General features: G+C 37.3%; 1 protein-coding gene across 1 annotated transcript; it reads right to left on the bottom strand.

Moving 5' to 3' along the window:
• Nucleotides 1-258: 258 nt before the first annotated feature.
• On the bottom strand, nt 259-6,299 carry LOC130682084 (deleted in azoospermia-like). Its single transcript, XM_057496213.1, has 9 exons — nt 6,261-6,299; nt 5,898-5,989; nt 5,287-5,338; nt 4,790-4,853; nt 4,561-4,700; nt 3,072-3,140; nt 2,290-2,343; nt 1,409-1,525; nt 259-312 (listed from the first exon to the last, which is right to left on the bottom strand). The coding sequence occupies exons 1-9, from the start codon at nt 6,297-6,299 to the stop codon at nt 259-261; spliced, it is 681 nt and encodes a 226-aa protein (XP_057352196.1).
• Between the last annotated feature and the right edge of the window lie 12,871 nt (nt 6,300-19,170).

The following is a 19,170-nucleotide window of genomic DNA, read 5'->3' as shown; positions in this document are numbered from 1 at the left end:
CCAAGGACAGACAAACTCTACTGTATCGAAGTTTGAGCAATATAAAATATGCTGCCAGGCAAAACTCTCTCACAATGGTTTACTGGGTTACAGTCAAATGCCAAGAGTTCAATTAAATGCTCTACATGAACTCAAGCTAAATATACTATAGGAAAAAAGATGATTCATAGCTGACAAATGTGCATTTTATCATGTATACTATTCCTTTCATATCTTGAAGTAGTCATCTTGAGTAACAAGTGAGTTTCCCAGTCTGTTCTATGGATTACATAGACAAGATACCACCGTCTGTATGCTTCGGTCCACAGATTTCTGAAACAGAAGTTTTCAGTAATCTAAAGATTATTCCATTTACTCTTAAACATTTTTAAATAGATTATTGAATGCACACACTTCTTGCTAAAGAATTCTTATGTAATTCATAATTCTTACCATATGTCACTTCATATGTAACTTCTCTTTGATACTTAAGAAACAGTGTGCAATCTTAGTCTTAGTGATAAGAGCACTGGTTGAAAAAGCTCAATTTAGTAAAACCCCAAAATATATTTCCTTCAGTTCTTTAATTTTTCCTCTTAGGTAAGAAACAATGAACTTCAGCATTTCAAGAAAAAATATCCAGGATAAAACCTCTGTACACTATTTTAATATTTTTTCAAATTTTAATTCATGTTTCAAATCAGGGAATTGTTCAGTAGTTCTGAACATCCTATAGTTCATAGTTCACAGCATTTCCCCCCCCGAGAAACAAATGGATGAAGTTCACACACTGCAATGGGAATCTTCAACATTATGTTGTGATTTCCCCATCTTATCAACTACTTCTACATTCCCACTCATTCAAAATAGAATTCAAGAGTGACAGCATTATTATAGGAATCTGATCTAAAGATAATAGAGAAACAACTCTGCCTATTTCAGTACTTCAGTTATTACTAAGGACTCCACCACTCTTAAGAGCCACCAAATGTTATAAGAATACCATAATTATGTATTATAATTTAGCTTGTAATTGTTTGAATTGGTAAAAGACAAGGCAGATATAATTCATACTTTTGTGGAGTAGGATTCCTAAGGAAACCTGCCTATTGCATCTTACCAAATCATGTTAATGCAGTATTTATGAAAGTATGGTTAAAAAATGAAAATGGAAATATTTCTGAATGGAAGGACATTGGAAAAGGGTAAGATTACTGAATCAGAAACTATATGTATACAATGAAAGTTTCAAGGTACTGAGATTTCATCAACTTTTACATAAATTGCTGAAATATCAACTGTTAAGCTCTGTAATTTATGGCTTCCATATTTAAATTTGGGCAAACATGCTTGCTTCATAAAGAGCCATTATTAAAACTTGAAAAAAATATGAGGCTATAAATATTAGTAAGTAAAATGAGATGTTTGCCTTTTGTGGGCCATTTCCAGAGGATGCAGTTGCTTCACGAATGGAGCATTCACTTGTCAAAATTTCAGCTCCTGGGTCAACTTCATTACAGTGGTAGTAGTTAACAGCTGTATAAGTCTACATTTAAGATAAAAGTGTGAGTAAAGAGATATTCATTAGATACATTTCTAAACAATCTATTTTTCAAAATGTTGAGCTGATACTGAAAGTATCAGTGTGGACTTAGTTGAAAGGCAGTAAAGCAATCTTTTATTTTAAAATGTTTTCTAACCTTCAACATGATTAGAATTAGAAGGAGTCAAAGAAAAGTAAACTCCAACATGTAGCAAGGCAATAGGAATTTCCCAGTGCCTAAGAATTTTAACTCGTATTACATCCTTCTACGATCCAGTCTTGATGAAAGACAGAAGGCAACAAAGGCTCAAGTGTTTTAAGAGTTAGCACCCTCTTTTGTTATTATCCTGTTCTTATACAATAGCTATTAGTAGCAAAGTATTTCTTTATTTCTCTTCAACAGATTTTTTATGTGTGAAACCAAGAGGCAGATACAATACCAATTCTAGATTCCTAAGATTAGAATTAGCATAGGTATTAATACTACCTTTCTTGGATTATGCAATGTATCAACAAGCGCATGAGTAATGTTGTATGGAGAGTAGCCATCATTTACGCACACTAAAATAATGAGAAACAGCCCAGTTCCAACCACAGGAGTATATACTTGCATTGACAAGAAATTAAGAAAACCTAACACATAATGTAAAAGGGTATTTAAAAACATTTCTAGGATTACATATGACTAAAGGTCAAGATATATAAGTCAAACAATAAAATATTAAAATAATGAATAGGGAAGTACATGTTTGGTTAATTCAACTTACCAGAGGAGGAATAACATAACTATTGTGTTCCCCATCAGACCACTGTGGTGGCATCTTTAAAAAAAAAGGAAGTAACCATTATTTATATATTCTTATATATTTTCACACAGAGAGGAGACAGTTTTGAGGTATTTACTTGTCATGCTGGCTCCTTGAACTTGTTACAATAAAAGAAAAAGAATGGAAGTAAGATGTACTTTATGTTTATAGTACCTGAGGGTTTTATTGTTATTTTCATATATAAAACTCACCTTTTCCTCAGTTTTCTGTAGCTGGCTTTCAGGAAAACTCAGAGATAGCAGTTCTTTGAACCTATTACCATAGATATGGGTCCTGGGTCATAAATAGGTTCCTCTCCATGGGCAGAAATTCAGAGAACTACTATCTTGGTAGCCAGATAATATAAACATTATCAAATACAACTGGAATTCAATGCTCAATCCAATCTCAGAGCATTGAATTCCAGTTGTATTTGATACAAATTTATATTCAGCTTGGATTATTTCAGCTAATTGACAACAAGGATGGAGGAAGACATGTGGAACTATAGGAGAGGACACCAAATCTTGACAGTACAGAAGAAAACTTGCTAAGTATATTCCTGTCAAAATATCATTCCCTTATTCTTAAGTAATACAGCCCATAATTCTAGACAAATTCTTATTTTTTCTTGTATGTAAGCCTACTCAACTAGTTTAAATAACAATCTACTGGGGAAATTTACATAGATAAAGGCTTCACTAATATTCCAAAGTAAATCATTTTGTTCCTTCTTAAATTACCTGATAATTATATACAGGCAGCTGATAACCAGTGATGACCTGAACTGGTGAACTTGGATAAGGATATGCCTGAAAATAAAATTTACATAAAGAATATTTTATCAAGGTAAATTTTTAAAAACTAGGAGGAAGAAATATTATTCCTAATGTAACAAAAATATAAAATAAATCTTCATTATTTTTCTGTATACCATGCAGGATTCTATTTGAGTGACTGGCTTCATGAAGAAAAAAGCATTCTCTGTTGAATGTTAGCTTTTTGGGTAGGGAGGAGAAAGATATAAATGAGGGAAGTGACTGATTTTGCCAACCTAAGTTTATCTTGTTTACCTCCAATTAAAAGTTCTCTCTTACACTGGTGATAAGGCTCTATTCGGACAGATTTCCATGTTAAAGTTATATTGACACACCTGCTACTTTTTTGTATAAACACTTTTAGGCAGTTTGTTATTATTTGACAATATTATTGGGGTCAGGTGTAATCCATCTGTAGTCCTTCTATAGATTTTATGGCTCCTTCTGTATTTTGCTTCTAAATGTTAAGGGTAGTGCATAACCCAAAATTGGAAATGAGACTATGTATTGTATCTTTCAATAAATATTTACTTAATCAAAACATCTACCATAGTAGCATACATGAGTACAGCCAGAAGAGGTAATAGCTCACAGTAAGTACTAGGAGCAAACAGGAGTTTTCTTCTAGACATGCTTAGAACAGGAAAAATAAAATATGTACCATCCTATACTTCTGGTTGATGGAAAATGTAAACAAATGAAAGGCAATGTAGACCTATTTCACATTATCTTGTCTTTCTTTTCTTCCAAACATCTTTTGAACTGAAGAAAGTAAAATGAACCAAGTGTTATCATCAGTAGCAGATATTAAATACTCCAAATCCCACTTCAAATATTAAAGTAACCAGGACCAGATAAATTATATGCCAGAAACTCACAGGACTTAAAAATACAGTTAAGTCATCAGGAACCTATTATTTCTAGAACCAGAATACATCTGGATGCCAGCACTCTGTATGAGGAGGCATCTAAAAATCATTGCTAACATAAAGAATAATGGGAACTGCTAACCATAACAAAGAATAAACCACGCATAAGGAAAACTGCCTTCAAATATTTAAGGAGTTGTCACAACAGGCAAAAAAGAAGAAATATTTACTATGTGGCCATAGGGGTAAGTTCTAAGATAAAAGTTTACCAAGTATATGGAAGCAAGTTTTAGCTTAGTATAAGGAGTAACACTAAGAATAACAGGTTGCTAAAAACTAAATGTAGTAAGTTTCCATCACTCCAAGTATTCAAACAGGGACATATATATATATATATATATATATATATATATATATCACTTATTATAGAAATCATGGATATAATCCCACAGAAGTCAGAAATAAGACAGGCTTACTTTTAAAAGGCCCCATCTATAAGATCTCCAAAACTATAATAAAAAGCCAGGACTGTAGAGAATTCTCACCTGCACATACAGAGTTATAGGATGCATCATGGTTGGAGGCTGCATGTAACCTACAGGGTTGTGACTGCTCCAGAGACACTGAAAGTGTGGTGGTGGTGGTGTATTAAAAACCAAAGGACATGGATGCACATGATAAGCACCTTTTCAAAGGATAAAAAGAAAAAAAAACCTATTTTCACTTCTCTGAAAAGCTATGCATCTGTCAACATCAATTCCTTTCTTTACTCACAGAAATTTTGTTTCCTGATTGCAGGGCCCAGTTTCAGCTTTTTACCATGGAAACTTATCTGTGACTGAAAATAAAAACAGCAGCAAAACCAGATCAGTTTTGAAGCCTTTACTTCTAAAACTTTGGTAACCTAGTCCTCTAAGATTCCCACAGTCAGAGATCAGACTGCGACCACACCAAATAAAAATCTATCTGCATGAAGCTATCTTATCTACCCTCACTACTCTAGTCAAAGTGTTCAGAGGTGTCATGAACTTGATAAAAAACTTTTACATGCTATCCATCCAGTCCTGCCTCTAGTTCATGAAGCCAGATATGCCCAATAAAAAATCATTTCTGACAAGCTATGTAAGATTAAGTTTGGGATTTCAAACATGAAGTATATATATTTATAATACTCCATACAAGAATTCAGGACTGAAACAATACTAAACAAATCTAACCTAAACTTAATTAAACATAAGGTAATTAAGAGATTTTCCCATAAGATTACTTACTTCTACTATCTTCTGGACATCCACGTCATTATAAAACGAAACAAATCCATAGCTAAAGGGCAGATAAGTATAAAATCACTGCTGTAAGTATGACCTAAAATTTCTAGTAGTCAGTGAGATAATTGACAGAATCATGATAAAGGATAAAGCATATACTGAGATAAGTATTTTAAAAATGTACATAATGTATCCAGCATAAATCTTACCACATTTTTTTTTGTTTTCTTACCCTGATCTATGTCAGAAGTAAGGTAGCATGGAAACCTCATTCAGTAACAGAAAATTCGTATCTAAGACCCTGAATTTATTACCTACATCAAGATGGTTAAAATTTTAAATACTGTGAAATGTGTGAAGAAAACAATTGATAAAACTGACTAACCCACTTATGTGCAATAAATGAAGACAGGAAATATTTAAATACAAACATCAAGGAAATTGTTAAATAGAAGAGCTGGCAACAAACTTTTATCCTCTACATAAAGGAACCTGACAAAGCACCAGAATTCATTTATACAAATGTAAGAATATCAGTTTTGAAGTCTACTCTGATACTCTATAGATGCCATAACACACTTTTTATAATTTATACTGAGCATGTTTTAACTTACCCTTTGGGTACACCAGTTTGATCCATGATTATCTTCACTTCTTTTATTGAACCATATCTAGCAGAGAAACTTCTAATTTTGGTTTCATCCATCTATAGAGAAGAATTTGACTTCAAGAGTAAAAACTTAGCATTCAAAAACTTTTATTATACTATAAAGAAGACTTAATGTTGTGGAAGTATCTCCCTCAAGTATCCCCTAACTACCTGTAGCTCTTTGTCAAAGACAGTTTTAGTCCCTATTGGTTAACATAAAACCAATTCCAAACTTGCATGAGTACAAAAAAACCTATGTTTTCAATAGGTCCAAAATCCCATTATTCACAATGTATTTTTTAAAACAAATGAAATACGGATACAATACCCTAACATCGATTCCACCAACAAAAATGGTGTTTGGCATGATTTTGCCTTCTGGTAAAACATAGCCTTGGCTGGTCGTAGAAGATGAGAACTGGGTGCTGGCCTCTTTGGAGATGGTTGAGTTCGTAGTTTCAGAATTTTCAGCAAACTGCAATTTCAAAAGCAGATATCATCACTAGATGTACAGGCTAAAGCTATACATGATGTGCTATCAATTTTGTATTTAAAGTATAAAACATTTTCATATAAATCACCTTCATTATAAATTAATAATCAAACAACTTAGTTCAAATTCAGGATTTAAATTAATTAGAGTAATTGTGATGAAATTTTAACAAAACTGTATCATACTTTCTTAAGCCCAATGTTGCCCATCACCACCTCTTGTAAAATTCCATGGTAGAATACTCACTTTATATGAACTGTTAAAATAAATGGGAGCTGGTAAAAAATGACTGGGAAGTTCAGATTTGTAAAATATCAAGTTATTAAAGTCATCCTGTTCTATGCCAGTAAGCAAATTTTTATTTTACTTTTTAAAAAACCTTATTAAAAAACATGGTACATATTTTAAAAAGTTAAAAAGAAAATTTAAAGCTACATTAAAAAGAAAACAAACATCAACATTTTAAACCAATTTATCTTGCCTCATTTTCTATTCACCAAAATTAACATGGATTTTATAATCATAATATTGTTAGTAGGCCCATTTTACTTTGGAAATGGATGATGAAAACCTCATTTGCTCACATATCATAGCTCCTGCTAAAAGTAACATTTTTTTTCTTGATTAACAACAAATCAATCCTACGGATAAGTTTAATTTTCACACTAGGCCAATAGATATAAATAATACAATCTTTCTTTTCAGATAAAGAGGCCCACACATGAAACTCATTATTTTTCTGGATTCTGTTCAGAACCATCTTTAGTCTTCCCACACTAAGGTTAATGTAAATTTTTCTGAAGCAGAATTTACTGACAACATGTATGTTGTAAAGGCACGATAGCAGAGTGAAAAAAAATTAGTTTAGTCAGGAGATCGAGGTTCATGTCCATAACTAGGTTATATATAAGCAACTTACCTGGCAGCCTTTTATCTTGGAAAACTACACTGAAGTGTAATACCATCTTGTAAAGTATAAAGTAGTATGTCAATATAAGTTAGTGTGCTGTCACTTAAATTTATTTTCAATAGGTTAAAAAAGTTTCTTTCCTGCTTTTTACTAGTTACTTATTTTGTAGAAACCTTATTAATTAACAACCAGAGTTTGAACTTCAATAAACTATGGTGATCCTCTCATCTGAAATTCATTATGTTATACCTTATTGACTGTAAGAGGTTAGTTACAAAAGGCTGCAAGAGATAAAGCTATAACACCTCTGCTTATTGAGGAAAACAAAACACAAATAAAACAGAATAGTGGTTCTGAAATTTTTGTACCTTATTTTCTCCCCAATATTCCCTTAATTTGTAGATGAACTTTGGGTACCTTTTTATTTGATAAACTGTTTATAGTATTATCTGTCTGTGACCACAATGGATGGCATTTGAATTTAGGGCTGTTAACATCAGGTCAGAAACTGCCAGATTATAAGGATTTATGATAATATATTGATTCTCAACCAGGGGAGATGTTGTGGCCCAGGGGCATTTTTGGTTGTCACAACTGAGGAATGTTCCTAGTAGCTAATGGGTAGAGGCCAGGTATAAAAAAAAATCCTACAATGCAAATGACAGCTCCCCACAACAAGTAATCATCTGGCCCCAAATCTGAAAAGGGGCATGATTGAGAAATCCTGTGATAGCATCACCAGAATTACACAGGGGAGTCCACAGTCCATATGGTACCTACAGAAGTGAAATGGATACTTGAGACAACTAAAGAGTAATTTGGGAAACAGAAAAAAAAAGTCATTTTATATTATAGGAAGTTTGGTTTGGGGTTGGTTTGCACAAATTGGATGGCTGCCTGTTTAATTGGAATGTTAAGTATCTAAGTCGCCAAATCATTTTACCAGTGTCCTAATAGCCTCAAGAGGGCATCATCATGTCCCTGTCCTCAGCCAGCAGGTAGCACTCAAAGCTAACAAAGCCACGTACTTCATTTTAAGACATCTGAGCAGCAGACACTAAATTCCTTCTGTGTGTATTATCTTCAATTAATATATTAAAAAATCCACAACCAATAGGCAACTTTAGGTTACTTTTAAACTATTGCTAAAAATCCTCTACAAATGAATGCTTAGGCTATAGCAAAACGTTTGTGTTTAAGTATTAATCTTAACTATCAAAGGTATAAAATACAATAAAACTGCAAGTAAATTAAATGTAAGAAGGAAATACTTTTCTTAATTATATCTTCAAATAAGTTGGTGGGTTTTGAAATGGGTACTGCTGGGATATTAGGGAGAGGTGAACTTGTAGGCCACTAAGCACATTATTTGCAGTAATATATATTCCATTATATTTGGATAACCAAATAACAAAGATAACTAAAAGCTGAAAAAACTGTTACTCAAGCTCATCGGTTGACAGCTCTTCCATGTGACTTCATTCAACTACTATGTCTACTTGCAAACAAATATCTATGTATGAGGATCAGCAAAGAGGTCTATAATTTGTAGTCATCACTTATATTCACCAAAGGAAGGCACTAATAAAGAGAAAAGCTGAATTAAAGAACTAGGAAATGAAAATCAGAATAAAACCTTTTAGGTAAAACCAAGAGTAGACTCCTGGGAGAAAAAATCCAAACAATAAAAAAAAAACAATACAGGCAAAGATGAAAAATGAGCCAGGAGGCAAAAATATACATTAGTCATGAAAAAAAATGATATGACCACAGATTATAAGAGAATGCTATGGATAAACTCCATGGTAATAAACTTGGAAATCTTGATGAAAACGCCACCTTAAAGCAATTTCAATTAAAAAAGAAACATAAATTTTAAAAAAATCTTAAGACAGAACACTGGATTTCTGGCTCAGCTCCACTGGGGCTCAATTCCACTGGAAGTTTTTCAAACTGTAAGGAAACAGATAATTTTTGTGTGTGTAGATATTCGGTGGAGGGTGGGGTGCACCAAGACAGAAACAACAGTAGGTAGAAGAGGGAATAAAGGAGAAATAAAATTCAAATGCTTTTCTTACAATTTTTCAAAGAGAAAAAATAATTTTCAATGTATTTTACAAAACTGGCACCACATAAGTAGTAAAACCTGATTAAGATGGTCTACTCCTGCTCCCCCGCAGGATGCAAAATTCCATCAGTATATAAAAAACATACAGTAAAGGTATAGTTTACATTGGAATGGCAAGGATGGTTCACTCTTAGGAAATGTTACTGTAATTCACCACTGAAAAAGTAGTTGATATAAAATACACCATTCATTCTTTAACTTTTAAATCAAAATTTTTTTAATTAAAAAAGTTTTTCTGTCTTGGTGCACCCCACACCCTCCACCCAGTATCTATACACACAAAATTTATTCTAACTTTTAAAATAGAACTAGAAGGATCTTATTTTACACCGATCTAATTCTAAACTATCATCAGGTTTAAAGAGAAACATTATAGTCATTTCCATTGAAATTAGGAATAAGGGCATCACCTTATAAAAACTATGAATTTTTTCCTTTATATATGACAAAGCATTAACATTAATATAAAGTTTTTATAAGTTATTAAGATAAATATGCAACAGGTGGATGAAGAATTCATAAAAAGGAAATGTAAGAAGCTAACAACAAACTTCAATTTCACTAATGATTTTTAAAAAAACACATCAACAGAGCAAAATATTTTCTAGCTATTAGATTAGTAACTTTAAGAAGCAGAGTAAACTCTCATTGGAAAGAGTGTGGAAAAAAAGATTACATACATATCGTCAGTGGTAATGGAATATATACTGGTACAAGCTTTATCAAGAGTAAGTTGGAAAGATGTATCATAATTTAAAATTATTATAAAATGGGCAAAGCTTTTCACCTAGTGATTCTACTCCTGGCAATTTATTTCATGGTACCAACTGAAAAAGCATGCCAAAATATCTGCAAAAAGACACTCATTATAGCATTTATTTAATAGAGAAATCACTCATTGTAAGGAAATTTAGTAAAATAAGTAATGGTACAATCTTATACTCTAATATCATATATTTATCTTTGGAATGTTATCCACTATATTATATTAAGTGAAAGATGCCGGTTGTAAAAAACAGTGTTACACAGCTTGGCACAACTTCTGTAAAATAAAATTTATCTATATACAATACACGCATAAAAACAATCTGGAAGGGAATATATGTATCAAAATTTGAACACTGGTTATAGGTGTTAGCACTAAGATGGACCTTTTCTTACATAACTTCCAAATGAGTTAATATGCTACTTTCTAATCAGAAGAAAAAACAAGCTATATGCACTTCCTCCCGTTGCCTCCAAAATAGGGGAGAAAAAGATTGTAAATAATTTATAGCAACTATATTGATCATTAGATAATTTTAATACAGATAAGACACAAATTACTACAAATTATTATTAATTTTTGTTTTAATTTTTGTAGGTACTAAGTTGCAAGTAAATTTGCTCCCTTCTAAAACTAGAGAGAATAATTATTATACTATCAGTAAACACACTGTATATAATTGTGACTAAAGTGTTCAGGGCTGTATCTTGACTCAACTGCGAAATTACCAAAAGTCACATAAACAGACACCAAAAGAGTACGTAGTAGCGTGCGTACATTTTTGCTTCAAGTCCCCCGTTTATCTAGAGTGAAAAAAAGCGCTCCCACAGGAAAAATGTCCACCGTCTCAGGTCTGCGCGCCCCCACCTCGAGCAGAAACGATGGCGCCGGTGAGACCTATGCCTGCGATCGCCACACGAGGGGGCCGTCCCGCCGCCGGGCTTCGCCCCGGCCTCCCGGCTTCCCGCCGCCGCGCCCTCAGGCCGCCTCGTTTCGTGGCGCCCCGCCCCGCCGCTCGCGGACACGCTCCGAATGCCCCGCCGCCCGGCGCCTCAGCCCGGTCCCGGCCGGCGGCACCCCCTCCCGTCATTAGGACGGGGACCCCGCAGATGGCGCCAGGGTGCGTTCGCCCGCCGGAGGCCGCCGCCATCTCGCGGAGGCCCGCCGCGCTCCTACAGGTGAGCGCGGGAGAGGAGGCGCGAAGGGAGGGGCGGGAGGGGGGCGGCGCGCCCTTCCCCTCAGGCCCCTCAGGCCCGACGGCGCCCGGTCACCAAACGCCCCTCCACAACCGAGGCCGAACCGCGGCAGCAGGGGGGCGCGAAGGCTGCGGCCTTGCACATAGTGGCCTGCAGGAAGGGTCCCCAGGGCCGCGCCTCCGCCACACCCTGGCCCTCCAGGCCGGCCGTCGTGCCTTGTGGGCCTGCTCCTGGCCCCTGTGAGGCTCTGGCAGTGGAGCACCGGGCCGGAACCCAGGGCCAAAAGCCAGGTGACCCCACTTATGGCGTCCTCCCGCACCCCCAAAACCGAGCTTCGGCCATCCTGGAGGTCCCCGCCGGGCTTGCACCCCTCAGGCCGCCTTCTCAACTCACCATGATGGCGGCTGCAAGCAGTTCTGGCCGTCGGGCCTGGAGGAGCAGAGACCGCGCTTCTGGCAGCACCCTTGGGGCCCGCTGTTGGTTAGGTCTGGTTGTACCCGCCGCCCGGGGAGGAAAGGCAAGCGATCAAGTGAGAGGAGGCCCGACGGTGCCGGTGAGCTGAGGAGCCCCGAGAGCAAGATGGCGAGGCCGAGGGGCGCGGGCACACTGAGGCGGGCGACAGGCTCCCGGAGGTGGCGCCGCGCTGGTGGGGACTCGACACGGCAGCCGCAGCCAATGGGTGGCAGCGCCCCCTCCCCCTGCGGGGCGGGTGTGTGCTGGCGGGAAGTCTACGCCCGGCCTGAGGGCACGCAGGGGGAACTCAGGGGCTGCGCGTGGGCCGGCGGCATGCCCCTGGGGCAACGACGCCCTGAGGCCGACTGACAGGCTCACGGACACACGCAGCACCCCGAAAGTGCCTTTGGAAAACACTTGAAATAAGTATGCACCCTTAAACATGCATTAAAATTAAAGAAAACATTTAATGTGCCTAGGTTCTATCTTAAAAATGGCGTGCTGAATGTACAGGGTTACCCGGATCACGGTCATCATCCGTGTCGCCTTCCCCTGAATCGGGCAAATGCCTGTAGCAGTACAGAATAGCAGGTGTGTGCAGAATAGGGCAGGCGGCATAGAGAATACAGAGGCTTGGAGCCTTTCTGTCACGTTTGAGGTAGATGGACTTGGATTGGAAGAAGCAGACAAGGCAGGCCTGCTTGGTGTTCAGGGCATTATTTCAAGAAAGATTCATTCAGTGCCAGGTAGTGCGGATGCAGGAGTGAACAAACAGGCAAATTTCTCCCTCCCGGGAGTTTGAATTGGAAAGTGAGTAAGTTTGGTTTGTAATCCTTACAGGAATAAGCTAAGCCTGCCTGGAGAATTCTAGAAAAATCTCAAGGTCAGAGAAACAAGGCCTAGAGCAAGGTAAGCAAGGCCTAGGCAGTGGTGGAGCAAATCAGTCAACTTTGAGAATCACTCCAGTACCCTGTACCCACAGGGATAACTAGCTATGACTTTTATTCTCAAACTTCTCTTTTGTACTGATGAAATCGTACTTTTGTGATCTGGCAAAGTGGTGGACTTCTGTAACTTGGAAACTGTCTCACTACCAACATCTAGCATACAGATAAAACAGTAACTAACCTTATTTTAAGTATTTGACTAAACTTACAGGAAATGAAGAGAAATCCCCAAATCCAGAAAAAGAAAAGTAAATCGAAAACCAGAGCAAAGTCTTGCTGAACGATTCATCTCTGGCTATGGGTATACACGCTGGGGGTGACAGGTCAACTAGTTGGCCTCGGACTTAACTGATTTTAAGACTGAACCCCTCCCCCTCCACAAATTCCAAGAAATGAGGTTCCCGGCAAACCACTGTAGTTGGTTATCCTAGGTGTGGGCAAGATGTCCTTAGTCTCTGTAACTTGAGAACTGGAAGTGTAAGGGCAGGAGGTCAAGGGTTTGGAGCAGCTCAAGGTGGAAGCTGGAACTGAGTACACTATGAAAAGCCATTGTCTTAAAGACATAATCCTCAGGAAAAGGGTGGACTAGGAAACTATAAAACACCCAATAATGGGCAAGCAATGAAGTTGGTCCCATTTCTGGATGAAAAGGAAAAGGAAAATGAACAATGATGACGTTTTGAAACCCTGGCCTTCATTTCACAAGAGTTTGGAGTATAAATTTATAGCACAAGTGTTGCTGGAATATCACGATCAATAAATCGATTCCCCACTTCGTCCCAAAAGATCTCTGAATGCTCGCAGAAACAAGTATAAAACCCACCTGGGGGATGCTTCCATAAAAGGCTGGAAGGGACTGTCTTAAGAAAAGGACCCTTTAAAGATAAGCTCACAGTGAAAAACTATAAAATGCTTGTACTATTTATCATGAGTGAGTGTGGCAGACAACAAAGCTCAAAATGTCAAAACTTACAGAAGAAGCTTCTTTGAGAGTTTGTGTGTCTTTTCTTTTTCTCTCAATTTATTTGGAGTAATCCACTTCATGTCTGTTTTAAGGTGATTATTCTACTTAAAATTGTAAACTTAATCTAAAGCTAGTATCTGTACTCTCCTCTTGCATAATTTTAAGGCATTAGGATGCTTTAATTACACACCCTCTCCCAATTCATAAGCTATTATTCACTACTATAATTGTATCATGTTTTCCTCCTACAAATTATACACGGTGTTTTTTAGACCCACCCATATGTGTAAAAAATCGACTTGCTTACCATTTCTTTGCATATCTCAGATGTTCCTTCTAGACTTTTTTCCTTGGCCTGAAGTAAAGTCTATGGATTTTTATTTAATGAGAGTGTGATGTGAAGATTCAGGTTTTTTCCTACCTGAAATCTTTTTATTTTGGTTTTGTTCATTGAAGATAATTCTACTGGATAAATAATTCTAGGTTTACAATTGTCTCTTTTTCCCTCAGAATGTTGAATATATTATTCTGTTATCTCTGGTTTCTGCTGCTACTGAAAAATCTGTCAATTTAATTGCTAGTTAAGATCTGTTTTTCTTTGGTGTTCTGAAATTTCACAATGATACATGACTAAGAAGAGTTTTTAAAATCCTTCCTGCTGAAGAGTTTTTAGGCACTCTGGATTTGTGGATTAGCTTTCAACAGTTCTAAAATTTTGACCCATTTTCTTGTCAAAAATAAATCAATTAATTTAAGACTTTAAATTGTAATTTGACATATTCTTCATATTCCACAGTCCAAAAGCAATTCTGGTTATGTTTATTTAGATCATAACTTTTACAAAAGTTCTGGTATTTTCTTGAAACCTTATGAAATCTTCACTTAATAGGAAAAGAACTGTGTAGATCAAAGTTGACTGTAACCATTTCAGTGTGTTAAGACTGGTAGCATAATTCAGTCTTAGACTGATTTATGAAATATAGAAAAATAATTTCTATATTGCTTCTGTTTCCTGAGGAGACTGATAGGGAAGGGAGAAGAAAAAAGACTGGTATTTCTAAACTCTGGCAGCTCTTGTGTGCTCCTAAAACCTGGACTTTGGATAGAAGGTTTACAATGAGTATAAGCACTCTGAAACTTCATATATTTTCATGATTTTTGTTGTATGTGCTCTGAATCTCTGTAGTATTATTTACCTAAATTTTAAAAAGCTGACTCGTTGTTGTCATGAGTAATAACATTTTTGAAATCACGTTTTTTGTTAGTTCCTTTTTTTCCTATGCACATTAATGTAACTATTAAACTTTAGAACAATATTTGTCCATGAGTCACTTCAGATCACACTCTCCCAGGGCAACAAGTAACATACTTTTAGAAAATACTAGATTAGGAGAATTCTTTATCTAGTCTTTGGAAGTGCAAAGTTAGGTCCAAGGAACAAGGAGTGGAGTGTCAAATTGTTCTGCATAATAAATGGGAATAATTGAATTTGAAGGGGGAAACCAAGCAAGGCTGAAAAAGTGGAAATCTGGGAATTTGGAGAAAAGTAATAACCTTACAAAGTGACAAGTTGGATCCCGAAGTAAAAAGTAAAAGTTGGATTCTTGAGTACATTGGAAGCATCTGGAGGTTTTTAAAAGTTCATAGTCCCAGGCCTTAGCTGAGATCAATTAGATCAACTAAGGGTGAGACCCAGGCATCAGTTTTTTTTTAAAAAAGATGTTTTTCAAGTTATTCCAATATGCAATCCAAATTTGAATATCTTTGCTATTGAGCTTTGCTCTTCAAACTGTGATCTTCAGACAGCAGCTTTGCATCATCTGGGTGCTTGGAAATAAGCCCCACTTTAGACTTTCTGAATCAGAATTTAAATTTCAACAAGATCTCCAGATGGCTCACAGGCACATATGGTTCAGGAAGCACGGACATAGAGAGCATTCCCATAAAAATTTGCATCCTTGGATCTAAGACTCCCTTACCTCACAGGGAGAGAAACCTTTCCCAGATGCTCTTGCAGCCACCTGAGCATGTGACCTGCCCAGCACCAGTGAGATGCACCCACTTTTGAACAGGGCACTGCTGTGAAGCGGTGACGGTTGAAAACATATTCTAGAGAAGGGTAGGGGCTGCAATAGCAGCCTTGGCATCAGAGCAGCAATGTCCACTGCTGTCAGCTGTGCACATTGTGATCTATTCAGTGCTCAGCGGTGACTGTGAAGCTTCTTTGCTGGACCAGTTCTGCAGTGTGGTTCCAGTTTCATTCCCAGAGACAGACTCCCAACCTGGTTCTTCAATCCTCTTTGAGATTCCTTTCCCCATTTGATGAGCCAAAGCTTTGGCACCTATTGCTGACAATAAAGAACTTGACTGAAATAGGTGATGAATGAGGTCAGCCAAAGCACTTGTAAGAAGAGGGTTAACAGCTAAAAGATTTATGGCTCTTTGCCTTTTGACTCCACAACAAATGGCCCTATATTGCTTCCAACCTTTGATAAGGTTCTACTACATACACAAAAGCTTTGTGCTAGTGGTGTCTGTGAGGTGCACCGAAGAACAAGTCTCTTCCCTGTCTGTAGCAATGTAGACAGGGACAGCACACTGGGCAGCAAGACGATCCACAGATGAAATGACTCATCAGAAACAGAAGTGTGGAGTCAGAAATGACCTGGAAAAGTGTAAATCACACTCAGAATTCCCGGTGAGATAGGAAGAGATGTGTGCTGTTTCCATTGCATGCTGGCTGGAGACTGAGCAGCAACATTTCAGTCCCAAGGTGTGGTGCTCAGCTTCCATTGGGCCTGTATTCACAGGGCTCAGCATAGGGACACACATCTCAAGTGCACTTTCCTGTCAACGAACATGCTAGCCCTTTTCCCAACTGCTGGGACCCATCCAAAGCTTCTGCCAGCAGCAACATCTCCAGCCTTGGCCCACATTGCTGGGTCCCTACTCACACATATGCCCCTCCCTATCACTTTGAAACTGCTTTGTCTGAGACCAGAGGGACATCCCTGAGAAGAATTTTGTTAATCCGAGAAGCAAAAGCTGTTTACCACTTCTAGAAGAGCTCACCCAGCTTCCTTTCCTCATCCCTAGTCATTCTTACCTCCATTTCCATAGAGTTACTCTTTCTATGTTTTAGTATTTTCTTTCCCATTTTTGAGAATACATGAATATGTTTCCCACTCTTAAAAAAATTAAAAGCATTAAAAGTCAGGTGTAAGTCCCTTTTTGACCACCAACTGCATCCCAGGTCCCTCCCTGGTGGTTTTGTGGGAATTCTTTCAGTTTGTTCTCCAGGCGTACCCTTTTGTATACTTATACAACATATTTGGTATCTATACTTAGAGAAAGTATTATATAATGGGAAATAAGTACTTCTTTAGCATGCACTTGAAAAATATGTACTTACATATTTGTATATATGTATATATTTAGAATACATAATATTTTGCATGTTTTAAATACAAAGGCATCGTACTGCCTACATCTTACAACTTGATTTTTTCCTTTAACAACATGACTTAGAGACTTCTAATGTCAATGTATAGATGTATGTAATTTTTTAAACTGTGCATTGATTTTACATTACTATGGATGTACCATAGCTCTTTAGCCATTCCCTGATCAATGGACATTTAGATTGTTTTCACTTTTTCACTGTTACAAATAATATACAATAAAGCTAATAGACAGCTGGAACCACATGAGTATTTTTCCGCACCAAACACCAAGAAGTATAACTGCCAGGGTATAGGAAATGCACATTTCTAATTTCAATATATAACATGAGACTGTGCTTTAAAGTGCTACAGCAGTATTTACTAAATTACAGCTGTGAGTGAGAGTCCCGTTTGTTTATTCACTTGCTTATATTGATATGACCACTGTTTAATTTGACAACCTGACAGGCAAGAAATGCCATCTTATTTTTTTTTGACTTTGCATTTCTGTGATTGCTAATGGAGTTGAGCTGCTTCCTAATGTTTGTTGACTATTTCAGGTTCCTGTTCCATGAATGGCCTGTTCATAGCCTTTGGCCATTTTTTTTTTGCTTGCTTGTCTTTTTCATATTGTTTTGTGGAAGTCTGGCTTCTTTCTTTCCCTGCTCCACCCCTTGGGCGTGTGTGTAGCAATATTGGCGACTCCTTGAAGTTCTGGTCCAGTATAATGAACTAGAGTGACATTCATTTCCAAGAATTGCTTTCCTTAAATTGAAGATATGTAAGCCACAAATGAGAGATAAAAGGAAGCCCCTGGTGTAAACACCATTCATCAAAACTTTCAATGACTTTGAACATCACCTCTTTCCTGGACATCCTCCTAAACAAACCAGTATGAGAGGTCTTATTTAAATCCATCAGTTCCTCATTTTTAAAGAACATTTTTTAGGAACTCAAGGAATAGCCAAAGAGAGGGAGGACTGTTAGGAGGTATGATTTCCAAAGAGCTTTTCTATATATTGCATTATTTTCCGGTAATATGACAACCTCAGGGAAGTCTGCTGAAGGCAACAATGGGTTGTGGTCCACCAACTTTTGAAGTTGTGTTCTCGTCCCTCATTCCCTCAGTTTAGAGTGAGACTATCTGTAGAGAAAAGAGGTGGGACATCAGATGATTAAATACAACACTCAGAGGGCCAGCATCTAAAGCTTAGTAGGAAAGGCTGAAAACAACACACACATAATCTCAGATCACCCTAAAAAGGAAAAGCTAAGACATTTCCTTGCCCCCACTAAGGATTTTTCCTGTGTGCTTTGTGGAATTGGCTGAAAAAAGTCTGTGTGTGATTTCAGAACCATCATGCAAACACTTGGTTTCATATCGCTGCAGCTAGTATTTCAGTCAGCCTGAACTAGGAAAAGGAAACAAAAGGACAGAAGAATAGAGTGCAAGTTGAAAGAAAATCAACATCAAGAAAGAAAAGATACACAGAAGGGAGATAATACACAAATACTTATAAAAAGAGAGTCAAGGAAACATTCTTTTGTCTCTCCAACATCTGGTCATTCATGAAGTTCTATTTGTTTTCCTTTAAATTGATTCTTTAATAGACCTTCCTTTCTATTCTTACCACTTTTCTTTCAGACCATAGGACATACCTTGGCTAAAAAAAAAAATCAGGTCATGTTCTTATTTTGTGCCTGAATGATTCCAGTAGTATAAACAGGACTGGAATCCACACCACTTAAATCTCCACCAAACACAACTGTGCATATATTGCTTTTTGCTCTGCTCACAAACCTTCAAAGGTTCCCTAGTTACAGATTTATTGTGTTGCATTTAGCCTCTTCTTCCTGGCTCTTAGAACCCTCTAATATCAGACTTCACCCCACACAGTCCTAATTAGACTGTCTCACCAACATTCACTTATCATCTGC

The sequence above is a fragment of the Manis pentadactyla genome, chromosome Y (assembly GCF_030020395.1).
Source record: "Manis pentadactyla isolate mManPen7 chromosome Y, mManPen7.hap1, whole genome shotgun sequence".
Classification (NCBI taxonomy): Eukaryota; Metazoa; Chordata; class Mammalia; order Pholidota; family Manidae; genus Manis; species Manis pentadactyla.
The sequence above is the reverse complement of the archived record's forward strand: the minus strand, read 5'-3'. Positions and strand labels throughout refer to the sequence as shown.